The sequence below is a fragment of the Melospiza georgiana genome, chromosome 6 (assembly GCF_028018845.1).
Source record: "Melospiza georgiana isolate bMelGeo1 chromosome 6, bMelGeo1.pri, whole genome shotgun sequence".
Lineage (NCBI taxonomy): Eukaryota > Metazoa > Chordata > Aves > Passeriformes > Passerellidae > Melospiza > Melospiza georgiana.
In genome coordinates this window covers 2,838,225-2,857,595 of record NC_080435.1, presented here as the reverse complement: position 1 = coordinate 2,857,595, position 19,371 = coordinate 2,838,225, and the positions used below count along the sequence as shown (strand labels likewise).

Below are 19,371 nucleotides of genomic sequence, written 5' to 3'. Positions count from 1 at the left end.
CACGCTGAGAATGTTTGTGGCACTTACTGATCCCATTATTGGCAGTTTCAGAAAATGGCCTTTGAGCAAAGGAGAAAGAGCTCTCAGAGAAGATCAAACTGCTGGAGGAGGTCTAAACAGGCCCTCTGGACTGCCAAATAGGCTCCAAAGCTGTTGGTCCTGCCCTGTTGTCAGCACCACATTCTCCTACAAAAGAAAAAAACAGGACACAGGAACAACCAACACAAGGTGGGAGAATCAAGACCTCAATCCAATGTACTAATAATACTTTGCACTGTACATCACTGTACTGTTACTTACAAACATGAACTGATACATCCTCACAACACCCCTGCGAGGTAGGGAAGTATTATTATCCCTAGTGTACAGATAGGGAAACCGAGGCACCAAGAGGCTAAAAGTGACTTGCCCAAGATCACATGGCAAGGCATTGGTAGAGCCAAGGTAAGAATGGAGACATCCCTTGTTCCCCACCCATGCTGACCCCTCCCTAGATAATGTTGCCTGTCTGGACATGGGGAACCGAAGAGGTTCCTTTGAAAAGCAATGCCCAGACTTGTTGCCTATGAATAATTTTTATTTGCCTTTAATGAATTATTTCACAGTTTTTCCCTCACACTGTACACCATGCTTTCACAGTCCATTCAGCGCTCTGTGGTGGCCCACAGCCTTCTCCTCTGGCACTGGGACAGCTCTGCAGGGGGTTCATAGGGTGCTCTGTGCTTTCATAAAGAGGATGTTTAGAAACAGTTTTCACTGACATTAGACTGGGAGCATGTGAGCTCTCACTGGAGACCAGTAACACACACTGGAGAAGCAGGCAGAGGGAACTGATGGTAAAAAGGCATTTGCTGTTCCCTGTGGAATGACCAGCGGCTCTCTTGCTTTCTTAGCTCTTCCAAGCTCCAGTGATCACTCAGAGCAGAAACCCTCTGTCTCCAACTTGCTTGGTCAGGAAGTTGTTGTTCTGGGGGTCGCTTCCCTAATAGGTAATAGGCAGTCAGTTCAGGACCAGGCAGGTCCCCCAGCATTGCCTACTCCAGGTGTGTGACACTGTCTGGGAACAAGGCTGGCTGTAGTTGTTGTGCTCTTTTGCCACGGGGAAGGGGTATTACCATGGTTGGCAAGCAGCCGTATCCAGCGTCCAAGTCTCTTTCATTTCAAAACTGGTATTCAATGAAGAGCAAGGGAGAGTGGATGGATGAGGAGATGAGGATGAGGCAGAGCAAATGGGAAAATCCACCAAATGAGCTTCTAGGAAGGAAATGTTCCCCCTTGGGCACTTCAGCTGAAGTGGCTTCATTTTCACAAGGTTTCCTTCTCTCTCTGGGAACATCTGCTGAGCTTCATCTCTGTCAGCTGGATGTATCGTATGACATTGGTATCTGCAGGGAAAGAACACACAGAGGTCTGGTGGTTACACAGTTCCCTGTGGCAGACAGACAGAATGCACCCTCATCCCTGGTACATCACAGGGGAGCAGCACGGCTCCAGCGCTGTGTGCTGGAACAGCACCACTTGGAAGGGGCACTGAACCAAACCCAGAACCTTTGGTTTTGGAGAGCGTGGTCTGATTTTACTCACCATCCCTTCTGCTCACATTATTGCCTCAGCTAGTTTTTACTTTCTCTCTGATGTCAGCACAGATGAACTCACACAGCTGAAACTATCCAGGTCATCCTTTCCTGTATTTGTGGAATGACACACCTCTATTGGCTTCTCTTCCTGCAGTACATGCATGCAAGCCCCTAAAGGCATTTTGTGTACGGTTATGCTCTGCCTTTTCACTCTCCCACTCTGTTTACAGCCTATTCTACTCTTTTCACATTTTTCCATGTTGAATAGAATTGGGAAGAGTATCCTTCACATTGACTTGTACCCCTTCTTCCCTTAAATTTTCTGCTTGGATGTCTTTCCACCACGACACTCTTTCTGCAATTTTTCATATGCTATATGCTGCATACTGCCTTGTCTATCTTGTCTTATGAAGTTCCTAGAGGTACAGAACAACTGATCCATCCTAGTAGAAAGCTATGATATCTCAGCAGTGTGAAGGTGATAAGCTGAGCCTTGTTGTTCCTTCCAGAATTTCAGAGCATCAACACACCAGACAGACTATGTGAGTTTGGCTTTATCTCCTGGCCTGAGCCCTAGGGGAACCTGATTCACCCTGAATCACAGGTTGATCTAAATGAGTACATGTCTCCAGACAGAGCTAATGATTCTGCAGTCATGGTCAGTTCTCTCTTTAACTCTTTAAGCTCTTTACACTGATTTCTATCATGAGGAAAACTTCACACACTCATGGCACCCACAAAATGGCAAAAGCCATGCAGTATACCAGAAACAAGCAAGTAAAACCACAGCCACTTTCACTTCTGTATTAAAAAATGGTTCTTTGCTCAGAGCCTTGCTCTGACAGCCAGCCAGGGTCACCTTGGTTCCCTGAAGTTATTAGATCCTCAGACACCAATCAGAAGTGCAATGCAGTCCAATCAGGGGACAATCTCATCTCCTCCTCATTCAAACTGCAATGTGTTCCACACCAGCTAGGGAAATGAGAAGTGCTTCAGCTTTCAAAGTGATGAACAAATTACTGGGAACATGTCCAGCACTAGTGAGGGTGGGTGTTGCACCCCCCAAAGCAGTTGTGGGTGCAAAGCTTCCTTTAAAGATGAGGACATCTCTGTTGTGCCCTCTGCCAGTGCTGAATCAGTGCCAGACAGATCAATTTCCTGCCACACAGAGCTATCCACAAACATGCCACGGGGCATCTGTGGGCCATGGCTATGCTGTTGTGACTTCTCAAGTTGTATCTGGTGAGGTGGGTCTCCCTGCTGAGTCTTCTGCAGGTTCAACTGCATCATCCTAGGCACTCCAGAGGGTGGGATTTGATGACTAAGCTCCTGGACCCATTTGGGAAATTTTTAATGAGTTAAGAATTCTGCTGTTGCTTCTGTCAACAAGGATGCACCAGCATCCTGGCCTGTTTATGCATTAGCACTTCTTACCAGCCCAGCAAATTTTAAAGCAGCTTTTTAAAAAACAGAACTATTTCAGCTGTGCAGCCTCCTGGAATGAAGACATTCAGTTGAGGTGGTAGTCCGGAATTTTAGGCTTAAAATGAAATGAGTGCAATTGGCTGACTTAAAATGAAATGAGTGCAGGGCAGGACACACAGCCTGAGCAGGGTCCTGCCGTGCTGCCTGCATCTCACTGTGACCCCTGCTCTGTGCTCTTCTAGGCTCTGGTGGGCTGTGCTCTGCACACATCCCCACTGCCGAGGTACACGCTGGAATTGCTGCCTGGTGCAGGTGAGAATGGATAACTGTGGCCATGTCAGGAGATCCCACCTGCCTGGGCCCGCAGGGACTCGGCAGCTCACTGAGGGGGCAGAGGTGGGCTTGTAACTGGGAAAAGCTGCCAGCCTCCTTTGGCTTTCAGGTAACATAGTGACTGCTGATGGCACAGCTTCACTCACCTGGGAGATTTCGACATGCCTGGGAAGTCATGGGCAAAATAATTTGTAGCCTGACAGAGAGTGGGAGATGCTCCCATTGCAAGCTATTTATAGATCTCTCACGCTGGTTTTGGCATGTTTTACTTCCTTTGTGAGGGCCATTATTTTACCAAGGAAGAATAATGAGAATAGCACTCTGTTTACAGGAGTGGAGCCCTGTCTTTGTCAAGTTTTTTCTACCAAATACTGTTGCACCATACTAGCTCTGCCTGCAGAAGTATTTCAAAGTTATGTGGAAATGTTAATGAGAAGACAGATCCACTGATCTCTCAGTGCAGAAAAAGTGATCCCCATTGGCTGATATGGAAATAGGTAAGAACAATTCAGATAAGGGGTCACACCCATGCAAAGAGGTACTGCTAGAGCTCCAACAGGATCGTGTTTCCTGGCTCTTAGGACTGTGCCTGTGTCTCTCTGCAGAGTGGCCTAATGCTATTTTAAAGGTAATTTCTGCTTCCCCTACAGCTTCAGAGCCCAGTTGCCTATCTGCTGTGCAGACACCATGGTCTGGGTTTTGTTCCCAGGATTTCTGAGTCGCAGGGGTGCAGGAAGGCAGTGCCTGAGTGCACAGCACAAAAAACATCTGGTCCAGGCAGCCCGCGGAATGTCTGAACATGGGGTCCCAGCACAGGGACAGCAGGGACCCCTGTCTGACATTACCAGGCCATTTCCAGCTGATGGGCTGGTCTCAGTCCCAGTCAGTCCCTGCCCTGACAATGCAGCCCCACTGGGAGAGGGCTGAACAAGGCTTGCAGCAAGGTGCATGTTTGGCTGCCTGTGCTGCCCCAACCTCTGGACACAGAGCTCATGGAGGGTCTGTGCATGCTCTACATGACTTAACAGCAGCTTCCCTCCTTCCTTGGTAGGAGGGTTATACAACTATCTCGTGTTATTTCAATCTGCTTTTGTGATTTTTGTTTGGAGGTGGCACAAGAAATCAGGCCAAATCCAACCTTCCTTCACCCTGGGCAGATAGTGAATAGCCATAAGGGATCTGCTGTGCTGACAGCCCTTTAGAAAACTAAACCCCTTTGCTAACTAATTCCTCTTTATCATTCAAAAGCTCTCTCATCAAAGAGAATAACTGCCAGTGATTTGTGCCAAAAACATTCCTTATTAGAAAAAAAAGAACACACAGAACATGACTGCAATAATAACTAGTGAGCCTGGTGAAACCTCAGATGAAGGAAAACAATCACACTTTGCAGATGGAGACATTTAAAGTGGAGACACTGACTTATTCCAGGTCACATAATAATTCTTGATAGTGCTACGTAATTCCTATTACTGCATTTTAACAGCCACATCCTTTCTTACTGTACATATTCAGTTCTTTCCCCCTGAATGCCCTTCAAGTTTTCCATAATCATAAATAAAACAGTGGAACAACAGCCTTGAATGGTCTACAAATAACAGGAAAGAGTGTGATGCAGAGCTGAAGGCCAGAACTGGGTTTTGTATACATTAAGGGCCTTTAGGGACACTTTTTGGTATTTTTTGTAGCAAGTAGTATTTGAAGTTGTTGCTGTTGAATAAATTAGTATTTATTTCAAGAAGCAATGAGGAATACCAAATAAATAGTATCATGAGGAGGGGGGTGGTAAGAGAGCACAGAAACATATTTAAGAAATGGAAGCTAAGCTGTTCAGCTAAAAGAAATTTTTCACATCTGAATCTAGTCAAATCTTCAAGGTTAGGATAACTTCTTTTCCACTGACTACTTTTCTCTTGCATATGCTTCTCCATTTCCTGGTTCTGGCAAGGGCTGAAAGCAGAAGGGCACACTGTAAACTAAAATAGGCTAAACTGAGCTTTGGAACACATTTGCTCTGGGAGTGTGGGGTGCACAGCTGTGCTGTCAGACTGCCCGGAGCCCATGGCCAAGCACAGCAGATGGGACCAAGCACCCTTAGGGGAGGTGGAAGAGGAAGGAGATGCCAGCACACTCCCAAGCACACCCTCCCTGATGGTCCTCCAGGGCACAGCCACTGCAGGAGCCCTGCAGGGCCAATGCCTGTAAGACATCAAGCACAGGCAGCTCCAACAGCTCCCTTCCCTCCTCTAGTTCAATGAGTATCAGTTCCACCATGCTCCACCAGGACCCAGGCTTGCCCCTCTTTCCCACCCAGTTTTCACTTGTCTCAGATTCATATGAAGAGCTGCTCTGTAGGATTTTCTTTGCACATGACTTCCATTTTACTTTCTTGAAATCCTTTAATTTTGAGTTCTACAAAATTCCTTTCTATTTAAAACCACAGTGTTGTTTTATCTCCCTATGATTTCTGAAAAATAAAGCATCATCTCTGCCTCACCCTCATCTCTGGCCTTTCACCCACCTTCTGAGGTTAGCATGGAGATGGTTGCTCTGGCAAGGCTCAGTTGTCTGGATATATAATTTCATTGCTGTCCCCAAATGAACTGTATGGTTTTAACAGATGGATGACAGATACTTAACAAGGAATTGGCTGATTTCATGGCAGAAGCTGAAGCATCCTGATGAAGCTTTGTGGGTAAATGTCTGTCTCCTTGATCAAAGCAGAATACTAACCCTTTACTAAGATGGCAGAAGGATGTCTACTAAGGGTGACAAATAATCTCCTGGCATTGCTAAGGGAAAAAAGCTTTTTCTCAAGAGTAAGAAAATGTAATGGTTGGGGTACACTCTTTCCCTGCCCTGCTTTCTTCAAAAATAAGTTAATGTGGAGAAGAGAGGCAGGATCCCCTCCACACCCTCAGCGTTCCAGCAATACTGTCTTCTTCCAGGTCATGCTGCAGCCTTGGCAGCAGCTAATCTTTGGGCACTGTGACCTTGCTGCACTGCCCACGAGTGCTTGAAGGGGAGGACATACAGTGAGTCATGCATGCTCATCCCTGTGGAAATCAACGCAGTCAAGTCAGGGACAGATACATCTCATGGAAAGAAAAACAAAAGCACTCAGAGCAAAGCCACATCCCTGCTCCCTTCCCCATACCTGTGGGCTGGCGGGATCTTGCTTCTTTCAGGTAGTAGAGGGCCTTGTTGAAGTCACCCAGGTGGTAAAATGCCACTCCCGATCGATAGAGCGCCTTGAAGTTCTCGCCTTCCTTCTGCAGCACTTTGAGGCAGTACTCCTTGACCCGCTCGTAATTCACCAGCTCGGCCTGGAGCAGGCAGGCTGCAGGCCATGGGGAGGATGACAGACAGACAGGAAAACATTAGTGCTGGAGTTTCCCCTGCTCTTGCAATGTGCACGGGAGAGCAGCTTAGGTGAGGGAAATGACTCAGCCCCGTGATTCAGAAAGGAATTGTTTGCCAAACCCGATTGTTCGTAATTTAAATACCAATGCTTCTATTTTTGGCATTGCAAAGCAAAGGGATTGTGTTTACTCCCGGGAGACACATAGGCACATGAAACACTGGGGGAGAGAGGGAGAACATAAACACCCCTCCACAGCTCTGGAATGCCACACAGTCTTGTGGCAGTGGCTGCCTTTATTTGTTGTGAAATCGCTTCCTGGACTGAGCGCTGGAGCTCTGAAAAGTACAAAAAGGTGGACTAACAATTATCCGACAAGGAGAAAGGGGGATAAATTGGATCAGATTTTGTATTTGGCTTAATCCAAGGCTCTTAGGTATAAAAATAATATGTAATTGCCTTTTATCCAGGAGATCCTGTACAGAGTTTTGCTATAGGAAACGACAAGGGGTTCTGCCCTGCTGGAATGTGCTGTCAGCAAACCAGAGACACCTGAAGTTGTAGTACAGGGAACAAATGTGTTATGCTGCCTGCTTTCTGCTAAGCACTGCAACACAAGTTCATTCCCAGAGGTGAGTTCTGCTGACTTCCTGAAGGAAAAGGCAAACAGTAAATAAACAATATGTTGAGAGTTCTGTGTGCTGAAGGACAATTGTTGCATAAATGTCTAGGAGCTGAAGAAAGTGCCCATTGTGAGTTTCCCACAACTAGAAGTGATATAAAGGGGAAGATCCCTGAGCCACGCTTTACAGCCTTGCTCATGGCTTTCTGTAGTGCCCACTCCAGTGGGCTAAATCTCATACAGGTGACCTGAGCATTATGAATAGCTTGGGGAACACTGACAAGAATGGGACATGATGCAGTCACAGTTCCAGGGAAATAAAGTTGTGCTGCAACATATGCCCATCTAGTGCTGCAATCCAAGGCAACTTGGAGAATAACACAATTTGGGGAAGGAAGGCAGAATGCCACTGCAAGGATCAGTTCAGAGGCTGGCAGTGTCATGTGCCAGGGCATGGGGAGAAATTTCCCATCACAGGTGGTGTTACTCAGTGTGTCTCTGGCAAGGAGGAGACTCAGTGCTCCTGGAAATCCAAGTCATCACAGGTCAGGTGTCACCAATGAACAGCCAGACTAAATTTCTTGCATGGTAAATGCAGCTGAGAGGATATGGTACTGGGTCAGAAATGTGATGCACTTCTTCATCCCCTTTACCCATACCCCTAGAGTAAGCCCTACAACCCTTTTTGAATCACACTTTACTTCATGAGAAGGAGGCTGGCTAGATGATCTCCTGAGATTCTTCCAACCTAAATTAGTCCAAATCTATGATTACTTAATGTGGACAAAATGCATTTCTAACCCAAATACACCTTCAAAACTTAAACAGCTTACTGGGAACAATCATACACAGGCTTCTACCACCAGAGCACTGATGCTAGAGACAGATTTAACAAGGACTGCAGAACTAGTCCCACTGCAGGTACATTAAGTGACAGAGCCATTACTAACAAGAGCTTTGTCCTATTTGCTTTAATAATGGAATGTCAATATACAATCTAACACCTCCTGCCATTATGCGCATAGGTATTTTGAAAGGTTCTGATTTGTTATTTGATTGCCAGTTAAAAACCACATATATTTCTAAAACCTTAATGGTGTTTCCTTATCCAGAGTTTGTCCCTTCCTATTTGTCACCCATTGATTTTTCTCACTCTGTTTCTAATGGAGCTTGAAATGACTGTGCCTTGTTTTTTTTTATTTTTTAAAGCTATTGAAAAGATGGCTGTGTAAATTTACTGCTGGCTTCACTGCCCCGGAAACAGGATTGCTTTGTTTATCTGCTGACCAGTAACATGTACAGCGGTGGCAGTAGCTTTCTGCACACTGCCAGTCTGAGCCAGCTTTTCACGTTCTGCCTTTCAGAGCTACTAGGGGGTGGATTTCAGTTTCTCTGTTCATTTGCTACTTGGTATTTCCAGTGAGAGTCACAGAAATGACTCTGGGAAAAATGACAGGTGGTCTATTAACCTGTATTAACTCAGTAATTCCATACTGTACTTGCTTCATATATTCATTGAAAAGAGAAGAAAAACTTTCCCACATCCTGCTATTTCATCAACCCAAATGGGTTTCCAAATATCCAGCTGGGTTCTTTCTGTGACTCATACTCACAGTAAAGCTTCTGCAGGGCATCCCCGCTAACTGTGCACGTGGTGGGGAGAAGTCAGCACCACATGGCCAGCAGGAGAGACGTGTGTTTATCTGAACAAACAGAGCAGATGGATGTGCAGGAAGCAGTTCTGCTGGAAGAGCTGGCCACTTGGAGAGCCACTGTTGGAAGCGGCTGTTGGAAATGAACCTGAAGGGAGTATCTCCCTTATAAATATTTAGACATACGTGCTTCCAGTTCTTGGTGGCCTGAAATGATCTTAATCTACTGTGGTCCAATGAAAATACTGAGGCTGTTAGGAATTCGGCTTTCAGAAATGAAGGAGACATGGAATCTTTGTACTTCTTACCTAATTCAGTCAGGGGAGAATTGTTTTGAAAATGTGTTGTTTTCCTAAACAGATGTGTAACTCTGGCTGGGAGTGTTTCTTTACCATATCAAACAACTTATCACACTCCTTCTAATTTCATATTAGGCCCTTGGTGAATCCCTCTGAGGAACAGAGCTCACTAAGAGAGACCAAATCTAGAGGTTTATCCAGATCATCCTCCTGCTGTCTTGAAACTTAATGGGCTTGATCCTACACAGCACCAGCTCTAGTAACTCTCTGGTGATTGAAGGGTGCTCTTTACTTGCAGAGGCAAAGTATAGTTGCCCATTTCCCACAGGTCTTGTTGTCATTGTAATACAGCACCTGGGGATTACATCTCAGAAAGGTTGCTTACCCTGCTTCCAGCAGCATGCGACAGTTATCCATCATATTTGGTTATCGTTCTCAATTTGGCAGCTAACTCATTGTGTCAGCTTAAGCAATAAGTAATTCTTAACTTTTAAGCCTATGTATGTCACATAGTGATGAAGAATCCCCATCTGCTGTAAAATAAAATCAAATCAAATAAAAGCCATCTTGAAACTACTGGGTGTAATGTGCCTTGGGAACAGGGAGAAGGTTAATGCTATTAGCTCCAGAGGAGGGGCCCTGTCCATCACACTTCCCAACTGACTGCTGATGTTTAAGCAAGGAAATAGAAAATGTGGCTGTTTTTCTTCACAAGAGTAATGTTAAAACTAGATTTGTACATTTTAATTAGTGGATTCAAATGCAGCCAGCTCCATTTTAGAGGGGCAGTACGGATCTGGTACCAGTAAATAAGTAAGCTAGTTTGTATAGCCCTGTTCAGCACAAGGTTGAGCAAAAACAAAGATTAAAGCACCTGGAGAGCCAAAATACATCTACACCTTTAATACATCTACAAAATACAGCTGTGGTGAGCAATGATGGGAAGTTATAACTAAAATCCTGGCAGTTCAAGGGTTTGGATTCTAGTTTATTCCACCTTGAAATAATTTTGAATTTCAGAGTATCTTTCAGGATGCTATCTAGGCTTGACAGGTACCAGTGAGAAGGGATCCATGACAGCTTTTTTATTTCAAAGGCTAATGACTTTATTGTTTAGGAAACATCACTACATTTCTATACTGATTTTTGTTTAGTTTCAATTTGCTAGCCACACGTTACCCTGAAATGCCTATGTATCATTATTGTGTTGGTACTTTGAGACTCTGATCAAGTCCTTCATCTTCTCTTTATTAGCTTGTATAAAGTGGCATCTGGAATCTCTTACTGAAAAAAAAAGAAAAACCACCAAAAACCCCCCTTATTTTTTCAGCTTTCCTTGCTTCTATAGCTACTCTCTGAACCCTCAAAATGAAGTTCAACTGATAGTGCTGTCAGCATCTTACTACAGAAACCTCTTCTGTGAGAATACCTCTGCAGGTTATGCAAAAAACTCAGTTTGGCCCTAACTTTTGGCTTCTAATTTTGGCTGAGTTAAAAACTAAGTCTGGGAGTAGCATGTCCAGGCTTTAACATGGAGATTTTGAACAACATCAAGAGACTTCGCTGGGAATTTTCACCAAAGGGCAAATCTTCATTCCAGAGCAATTGTCCAGACACATTTTATACCGGTGGCTAAATTCCCACTGTAGGTAAAGCTCAAGGCCTATCCATGTTACAGAACTCTTAAGAGAGTGGGTTGAATTGCTGTGCAAGCAGCATTAGGGCTGTGCAAGCATCCCTACCCTGTGGCATGTTCCCTGGGCTCAGCACACTGAGATGAAAATGCCTTCATCTTACAGGAAAATCTTGGCTTGCAAACTCATGTTTTACAAAGTCCTGTTTTGTTTGCTTTCACTCAGGTAAGCTGGTTGCATTGCCTATTTTAGGATTTTCTTGCGCCTTTCACTGAAAGAGAGAGTCAACTGCTTATAAGCTGGTCTTTTAAGTTTATAACCTAAAATATTCCATGTGTGATGGAATATTTCCACCTTTGATATCTGCTTTTGGAAAATGTCGGACAAGACTATTCAGATATTTTTGAAAAACAGGCTAGGGAAACATAGCTTATTTTCTCCTTGTTAAAGATCTCTGGTGACTTCCTCTTTGAATGCATCTCATGCCCTCATCATTTGGCTTTGCAAACAGCAATCTGGCAGATATCCTTTGTGTCAAGCAAGTGCCTTCTGTTATCCCCAAGGTAATCTTGAGCTGGCCAACTGGTAACCTTCTGAAAATAAAACCAGTATGGTACTCATATACTGTAGAGATATGGTTTAGAATCTGGTACCCAAATCCTTTGAATATTCAGTCCACCCTGGGCACAATCTGATCCAGAAAAATATTGTGATCTGAAAACTTTGAGATCATAAAAATCCTCTTTTTGGCTCACTGGTCACAGGAATAAAGAGCAGAAAGTGGAAACCAAGCTAAGAGGCATTGCTTCAGTTACAACAGAAAGATGGGGGCTCAGAGGCACAGAAAGGGGTTTCTGGTGAAAGCAGTGCATAAGTGAGAACTGAGATCTGTTGGGGAGGTAAAGTCTGGGTGGAGGTGTGAAGTTAAGAGTTTGGGGCATTGTGCTAAGGACACAGCACACACTGCATCCAGCCTGGAGACCAAGAGGAGCATTTATAGCAGTGCAATCCAGACAGAAGAAACCAATCTCCCTAGCTGTGTATGGCAGCAGCATCTCTAGCACACCACTTAACCACAGTCACATCCCTGCTCTCAATCCCCTTTTCCTGTGCTGGGATATCACCAAGGGACACTAACCAGCACTGCTGAAAGGCTACCTTTGCAAACAGGGCAAGGAGTAGGTGTCCTGTACAAGAGTTAATGAGAAACCTGTGCAGAAAGGTCTGAATCCAAATGACCTTTCTTTTCAACCCTTAGAAGGAAAAAAACATCCTGTATTGATTTGTTTAGTTGCAATGCAGAGAGAAGTAGCTAAACTAATTACTGCTTAAGCCTGAAGTGGATCTTCCCTCTTTACTGTATTTATTCTTGACTCCACCACTAGAGTTTAACAACATATGTGAATTGTTCCTCTCTAGCAAGTGCTAGGTACTCCAGCCACTACAATCTCAACCTGTATTTCACAAATTGACAGTGTCATTCCCAGAAATAACTGCAATTAAACTCTGCAAAATACTTCACTTTCAGATATGATCTCACCTTAGGTATAGCAGCCAGCAGTTCACTTAAAATCTATTTAATTGCAGGAAGATGGTTCCTATTCTTGCTCTGGGGTTCTACTTTGGGAAACATGATTGATACTTTAATATAATTCCTTCAGGGTTTTATTCAGACATTTGATTAAGACCTTCATATATCATTGAACAGGCTTTGTTCTCACATCTTTTTAAGGCTCAAAATAACAGGGCAGACTAAGAGAGTCCTGTATTTCAGAAGGCTTGGTGATGCTCTCCCTCAGGAAAGAGAAAACATGGTAGTGGTAAGTTCTAGTTTAAGCATTTGGGAAATTATTGGAATATAACAACAATAACAATAACAAAACCCAAATCAAACAGGAGGCAGCAGGGGGATAGGGGATGGGGAAAGAAAAAATATTTGTCTTGGATTAGACAGCAGCCTTCTAACCATGCCACTAATGCACGTATCATTAACCTCTGTTTGCTGCAGACTGTGTAAATGGTGTTGACAAACAGCACATGGGGTTTACAATGTTCACTGGAAGAACTGAAATGGCTACTATTACTATATGAGACTGAAAATGTCAGTCATGTGTTAGTAATTTCAATATAATTAATTTCTAAAATAAATCAGGTAACATGTGACTCACAAGATGATGCTGAAAATGTAAAGGGTTATTTTAGATTTAAAGTCACCTTGGACTTAAATACAGTTTTAATGTACAGCATAAAAAGAACTGACTACTGGAATGCTTATCCAAATTTCTCTGGATTTATTGATCCTGAGTATGTAAACTGCACAGGCTACATGTAGAAGGCACAGCCCAAGCTTTAACCTGTGTTTTAACTCGTGTTAAATTTTCAATAGATTGGTACTAAAAGAAGCCATATAATGTGTGAATGTAAGAAGCCTGCAGCAGAGGAACTGAGAAAAGCATCCATATCTCCACAGAGCTCCGTGTGTGCTGTGCCTTTCAAGAATGCAAACCAGCATTCCTCAAAAGAGGATGCTTAAAATATCTATTTTTTTTCAGAGAAATGCTGCATGCACTTTCCCTACAAGACTGAGACACTAATTAGGATCTACAGTTTCCAAACAATCTCTTCCATTAAATATTTCTCTTCTTTCTCTATAGTCCAAGCTTGCAAACAAAGAGAATTCTCTGGCTTCTCACCAATAAAAAGCTAATTATAGACAGCTTGATAATGTCTGACAATAATCTGGTCAGCTGACTCCTAGTTCCCAGACAACCTTAATGGGATGAAAAGGGAATATCACAATGACAGCCTTTCCAGCCAGTGGCTCTCATTTATTCCTCTCCAGGTACCAAAAAGGCCTAAACATACCCGTATGTTTCTGCTTGCAGGGAAATGGGTGGAAAATTAAAATCCAAACTGTATGACAGGTTGCCTCTCTCCATAGGGAGGGATTAATGCTAAATGAAGTATGGATCCACAAATGTTTGTAGAGCCCAAAGTGAGCCACCTCTTCCAAACAGCCTTCCCCTTCTTCTCAGCCTGACTCAATTTGTGAACAGATACCAACTGTTCCTCCCCCTCCTGCCATCCTGGCAATGCTTTCCTTCCAATACATAGCATGGTCTCTTTCCCTTCTCTGCTGCTCCTGAGTCCTTCATACCCTCAAGAAGAAGGATCCCAACTTCATCATTCCAATTAGCTCTTCTAGGAGAGAGAGAGGCACTAGCAGGGACTGAAGTACGCTGGTGCTTCCACCGTGGTACACATTAAAAGGTATTTAGTAGTTCTCAAAGGAGCTGCTGAGTCTGTGTGTCAGGCTTTTTGTGGCTGGCAGCCTACCCTAGGACTAATATGAGCTGTCAGAACAGATCAGTTGAACTCCAGTCTGTGATAGGATGATCAATCTTGAAGATAAAGGAAAAACAGTAGATATCTTGGCTTTTACACTAGTCTAATGACAAATTTTAGTACATTTTCTTAAGCAAGTTGAAGTAGCATAGTCTAAATGAATAGCCTTAATTCTCTTAACAAAATGAAAGGCAACGTTAAGTAGTTTGCACTGATGTGTCCTAGGCCCCATGGCATTTGGTATTGTCAATACAGACCTAAATGACAGACTGTAGACTGTCTTGTCATTTTGCCCATAACTTCTAGATGTGAGAAGCTAGTATCTGTTGGAAGGTAGGGGCAGAATTCCAGAGGATCCCCACAAATTGGTGGTGGTGTTCTGATAAAAACAGGATGCAATTCGACAGTGGCAAGTTAGAAGTTCTACAGATCTGCAGGAAAAGACTCAACTGTGTAAGTCAAGCAGAGGAACAGGTAGTTGGAAAGCAATTCTGCTGAAAATCCACAGGAGGACCCTGACAGTAACAAGTGGTCCAGAGAGGACAGGGCCTCACCAAGACAGTGAGGGAAGAGAGGCTAACTTTATTCATCCACATAAAAAGAAAAAAAGCAACTCAAATGCAAAGAAGGAACTATCTGTTCTCCTTGTACTCAGAAAGTAAGGAGAGGGCTTGCATTTCAGTTAGGAAAAACTCTATAGCAGTGAAAAGAGTAAACCTTTTAAAGAGACTGCTTGGGAAAATTGTGAAGGTTCATAGCTTTGCAAATACTTAAGAACAGGTTAAGCAAATGTTACTTGAGATATGTCTTATCTGTAAACTTGTACCACCCATGGGTACAGATGGAAGACTCTTGACAGCTCTTCAGTCCAATTCTTGATTGTCCTGAACACTCAGAGCATGAACATCCTGGGTTGCCCTTGACAGCTGCCATTTAGTTCTAATTCCTATCAAAAGGTCCTGTTGGAGGATGTCACAGCAACGTCCTGGCCAGGCATGGGGACAGATAAGCATTTAAGAACAGCTGGCATGACTGCTAGCCTTTGCTATGTGATTATATTCCACTGTCTCATACTTCTGTAGGTTTGAAGAGCCTATTTAAAAGTGTTCATTATTTCTGTACTATGGTTCTTAAGCTGCTTTAAGATAAGTTTGTGGTGCTTTTTGCTTCCTTTTTGTCACAAATTCAGTGATGTAATACTGCAGTTTTCCTTCAAAGAGCCAAGGCTTTGAGAAGCAAGGAATTTCAGCCAACTTTTCATCTGATCCCCACAGCTTCTGTTTTGTAAGAGTATTTTGGCCTACCACTTCCTGTAGTTACTAGTCCTTCAAATCAAAACCAGAGGCTTACTGAAAAATCTTGGCAGTGGTAATATTAAAGCAGTAGTTAAAATCTAAATTTCAAGCAAACAAGAACTTTCTGAAGCCAAAATCTGCCTCTAGTTATGTATCAGCAAATCTTTATTTTACCAAAATAAAGAGCTTCACATGGAGATGATCTTCATATTGTACCTTTGTTTTTCTCAGCCAGGAGAGGTAGGAGCAAAGTCCTGTCAAAGCACTGATACAGCAAGAGATCCAGTCAGGTTTTAGCTGCTACAACATTTTAATTCTATAAACTCTAAATTATATAATTCTATAAATTCTATAAATAAATTCTATTCTATAATAGCTCCTACTGCAGACACATTAGAAGAGATAGAAATTCCTTCTGGTTTGTTTTTTTTTTTTTTTGCCAAGGCTGTTATTGTTGATCTGCCAGGTTAAACACCCTGGAGGTTTCCTCCTCTATGACCATCTAGTAATCTTTGACCTGTCTTTATCTTTTAGAATCAGTAGTCATCTAATCCAGTCTTGTCCAGTCAACTAGACTTGGCCTTCAGGTCTGTTCCAGTTGCTATTTATTCCACTGCCTCTTTGTTGCTGTTTGCTTTTGCTCACCTTGTGTTGCTTTACTTTCTCACTGTGGCACCTTCTCTACACTGTTCCCTTTCCTCCTCTGGGTTCCTGTTGCTACAGACACCCACTGAAGGAATCTTGTCCCTTGACTTGTTTTCACAAGGGAGAAGTACACAGAACTTTACCAGAGATCAGCAGCAGCAGACAACCATCTAGTAAATGTCTGGTGTTCAGCAGCAGTCAACTCCAACAACTGCTATCAAATATTTATAATTCTTACTGTAATATATTAAACACTGAAATTAAGGTCTTAATGGAATTACGGTATTTTTTCAAAACCCATATGAGACAAAGAGGGCCTTCTGTAAATAGGGAAGCACTTTGGAGGACATGAGGGATTTCAAGCTGCTTTCTCTGCTGAAGAGAAATGCCTGCTTTGCTCACTGTAGGTCAAACAACGGACAGCAGTACTGTGAAATGCAGCTGGAACAGCATGAAGGCTCTCCAATGAAGTCTCAGACAGTTGTGCATGCCATGGTGGCCTCAAGCCTGGCTTACTGCAGCCTGCTCAGTTTGGGATGAAAGCTGGCACTTCATGCTGTACCATGAACAAGGCACAATGACGTGGCTGGGTAACATCTGTGTGCTGTGCCCTGTGGTGGCTCACGGTTCACCTCCCAGGACACATGACAGAGCTGACCACTGCAGAGTCTGCTGAGGGGTGGAGAGCAGGCTTACCATGGAAAACTGATTGGGACTGAAATGATTTTGGATTTTCCCTGAACTCTCCCTGGCTGAAAAGATTCATCTGGCAAGATGGAGATGTCAAATGAGGAGGAATATTTCCTTCATTAAATTAATTACTCATTCATATGTTTTACCCAGATCCAGTGTAGCCTAAAGCTTTTCCATTTTAATGATGTTTTGAAACAGAGAGAAACCTTTATGCCTTTGTGGGAGGGATGGAGAGAAGAACTGAAAGAATCACAGAGGCAAATCAAAAATAAACTGTTTTCTAACTGAAGAGAGGTATAAAACAAAGTTCTCAACCCTATTTTCCTTAAAAATGTATTACCCAAACTTACTGAGAAGAGTGATTTGTCAGCAACAGTGAACTAACCCTGCCTGTGCCAGGCTGTCACCTGTCTGAGCTTTGACAGGCCACATAGAGGCAGTTAAAGCATCACCCTGTCATGCAGTTGAGCCTCTAGTGTCCCTGCTTCTTCCCTATCTTCCATTTATACCATATTAGTTTAGTGTCATTGATACATCTCTCTTCCTATCAAATCAAGCTGGCCAACAGGTTTGAAAGTTACTGAGAGGGGACTGACAGGCAGACAGCACAAAACATATGTACTTATGACTCATTTCCTTTGGAAATCAGGCTGAAAACAAACTTAAGACCAGAGGGATGATTCAGAATATTATTTGCTTTAAAAAGTCAGGGTTTGAACTATGCAAAAGCATAAGCCAGTCCTCTAATAAGATGTTTGCTCTTTAATATAAGCTGTGGCAAAGTGCTTCAGATAAAAATCACAGATCACTCCCAAAGCCTTCATAAACCACATTTATGCAGTGAATTGCTGGCAGTGGAAGGATGAGGCAGGAGTGCATCTCTGACTGGGGATAACATCCACCCCAATAGCAGCTGTGTTCAGGCACCAGGAACACCAAAATCATTGCACTGAACCAAGACAATTCTCTGTCTTGACTGTGCCTTTTGGATTAAGCTGAGGAAGATACGCTCTAACAATTATGTGATGAATGGGTTCTGCTGACAAGGATGCTGGTCTGAAAAGAGATCACTAGTAGGATATTTCAGGAATAATTTCAGAATGGAGCTTGTTTAGTGCTTTATTAATAGCCCTGTGCCAAAGTCAGAGTGACCTACTGACTGTCAAGTTCAAAGATACTGTCAAAAGGGATGAGGATGACAATGTCATATATAAAGAACTATATGACCTGGTACACAGAAGTAAATTTATTTGCAATAGAATTTAGTGATGCAAAATTTAAGACCATACTAAAAATTTTTTGCTAAAATTTTTGAGCTCATGAGTTTGGAAAAAACGAAGAGGAAGAGGATGTGAATACACCAGATGATCAAAGAATGACTGAGTCACTTATGTGACATGGCCATAGATGGGAAAATTAAAATCTTAGAGAAGTTCATTCAAAAATTCAAACCAGTTAGCAGTGGTTCTCAAGCATGAAAATGTAATATTTGCTTTTCAATTTTTATCCTATTTAATAGGGCAGCGAATGTTCTGATTAGCTATATGTCTAAGCCTTCTTTTCTAACCTTATTAGGTTCTTTAACTCCATGATACCTTCTGGCACTTTACTCCCAAGTTAATCAGACCTGAGGCTTAAAAATTATTTTGTATTAATCTATTAATTTAATTTACCACCCCATCCCATGAGCCACCTCAGTCTGAGCTCCATCACAGTAGTTAGGGAATGTAAAAAGGAAAATCAATCCATTTGCTTTGTACTTCCAGTATAGGTGAGGATCTTCCACTGCTCTGGTTTCCTTGCAACATGGACACAGTACTGTGTCTTAAGCAATTATTCATTGCAAAGCATTTAAGAGGACAGTAATATAGGATTTGAATTATGTTAGTATTAAAAATATATGGTGACTAAAGTAGTTGAGGCTTAACTTTCCATCACATTGTTTGATGAAAGAATGATTGCTTCAGGTATGGTACAGAGATTCTGATTTGATCCTTTTTGAATCACTAGACAACAGAAAAGGTGCTTTTGCAGAACAACAGCTAGGGCTGACTTAGGATGATTTTCCAGAGCACCCTAAGACACTCCTTCTCTCATTCTTTCAGCTGATCTTGCAGTTCTCCTTCTTCATGATCAGCTGGGTGGTGTGATGTTCTCCCTGGGCAGCTCCTGTTTGCTTGGATTTATTCTCTGAAAGTGTGGATGAAATAAAATCTTTCTGCCCTCTTCCTCTCTGGAAGCAGGGGTGAGCAGAGGTATGTGAATTCTCACAGCTTCTTCCCTGCAGCTGGTTGAAAGATTCTTAGATTGTCCTTTATATCATAAAGATGCTTTTCCTATCACGGTACATTTCTGGATTTCATGGTGACTGCAGGGATAACACAGCACACTGGGGAGTGGATGTTTGTTAGTCACATTGGTCCAGGAATAGACAAAGAAGGCACTAAAGGTCTGACATAAATTTTCAAGTCCCAGACATGTCCTCAGCTT

The 19,371-nt window shown here is 42.9% G+C and overlaps 1 protein-coding gene across 1 annotated transcript in view; it reads right to left on the bottom strand.

Annotated features, from left to right (window-relative positions):
• Positions 1–229: 229 nt before the first annotated feature.
• TTC9 (tetratricopeptide repeat domain 9) overlaps positions 230–19,371 on the bottom strand; it is a 28,180-nt gene continuing 9,038 nt past the window's right edge. Inside the window, exons 2-3 of the mRNA XM_058025621.1 lie at positions 6,493–6,675; positions 230–1,385 (exon numbers count right to left, since the gene is read on the bottom strand). Coding sequence (XP_057881604.1) covers positions 1,306–1,385; positions 6,493–6,675 — 263 coding nt within the window. The 3' untranslated portion in view covers positions 230–1,305. The remainder of the gene's footprint in view (positions 1,386–6,492; positions 6,676–19,371) is intronic.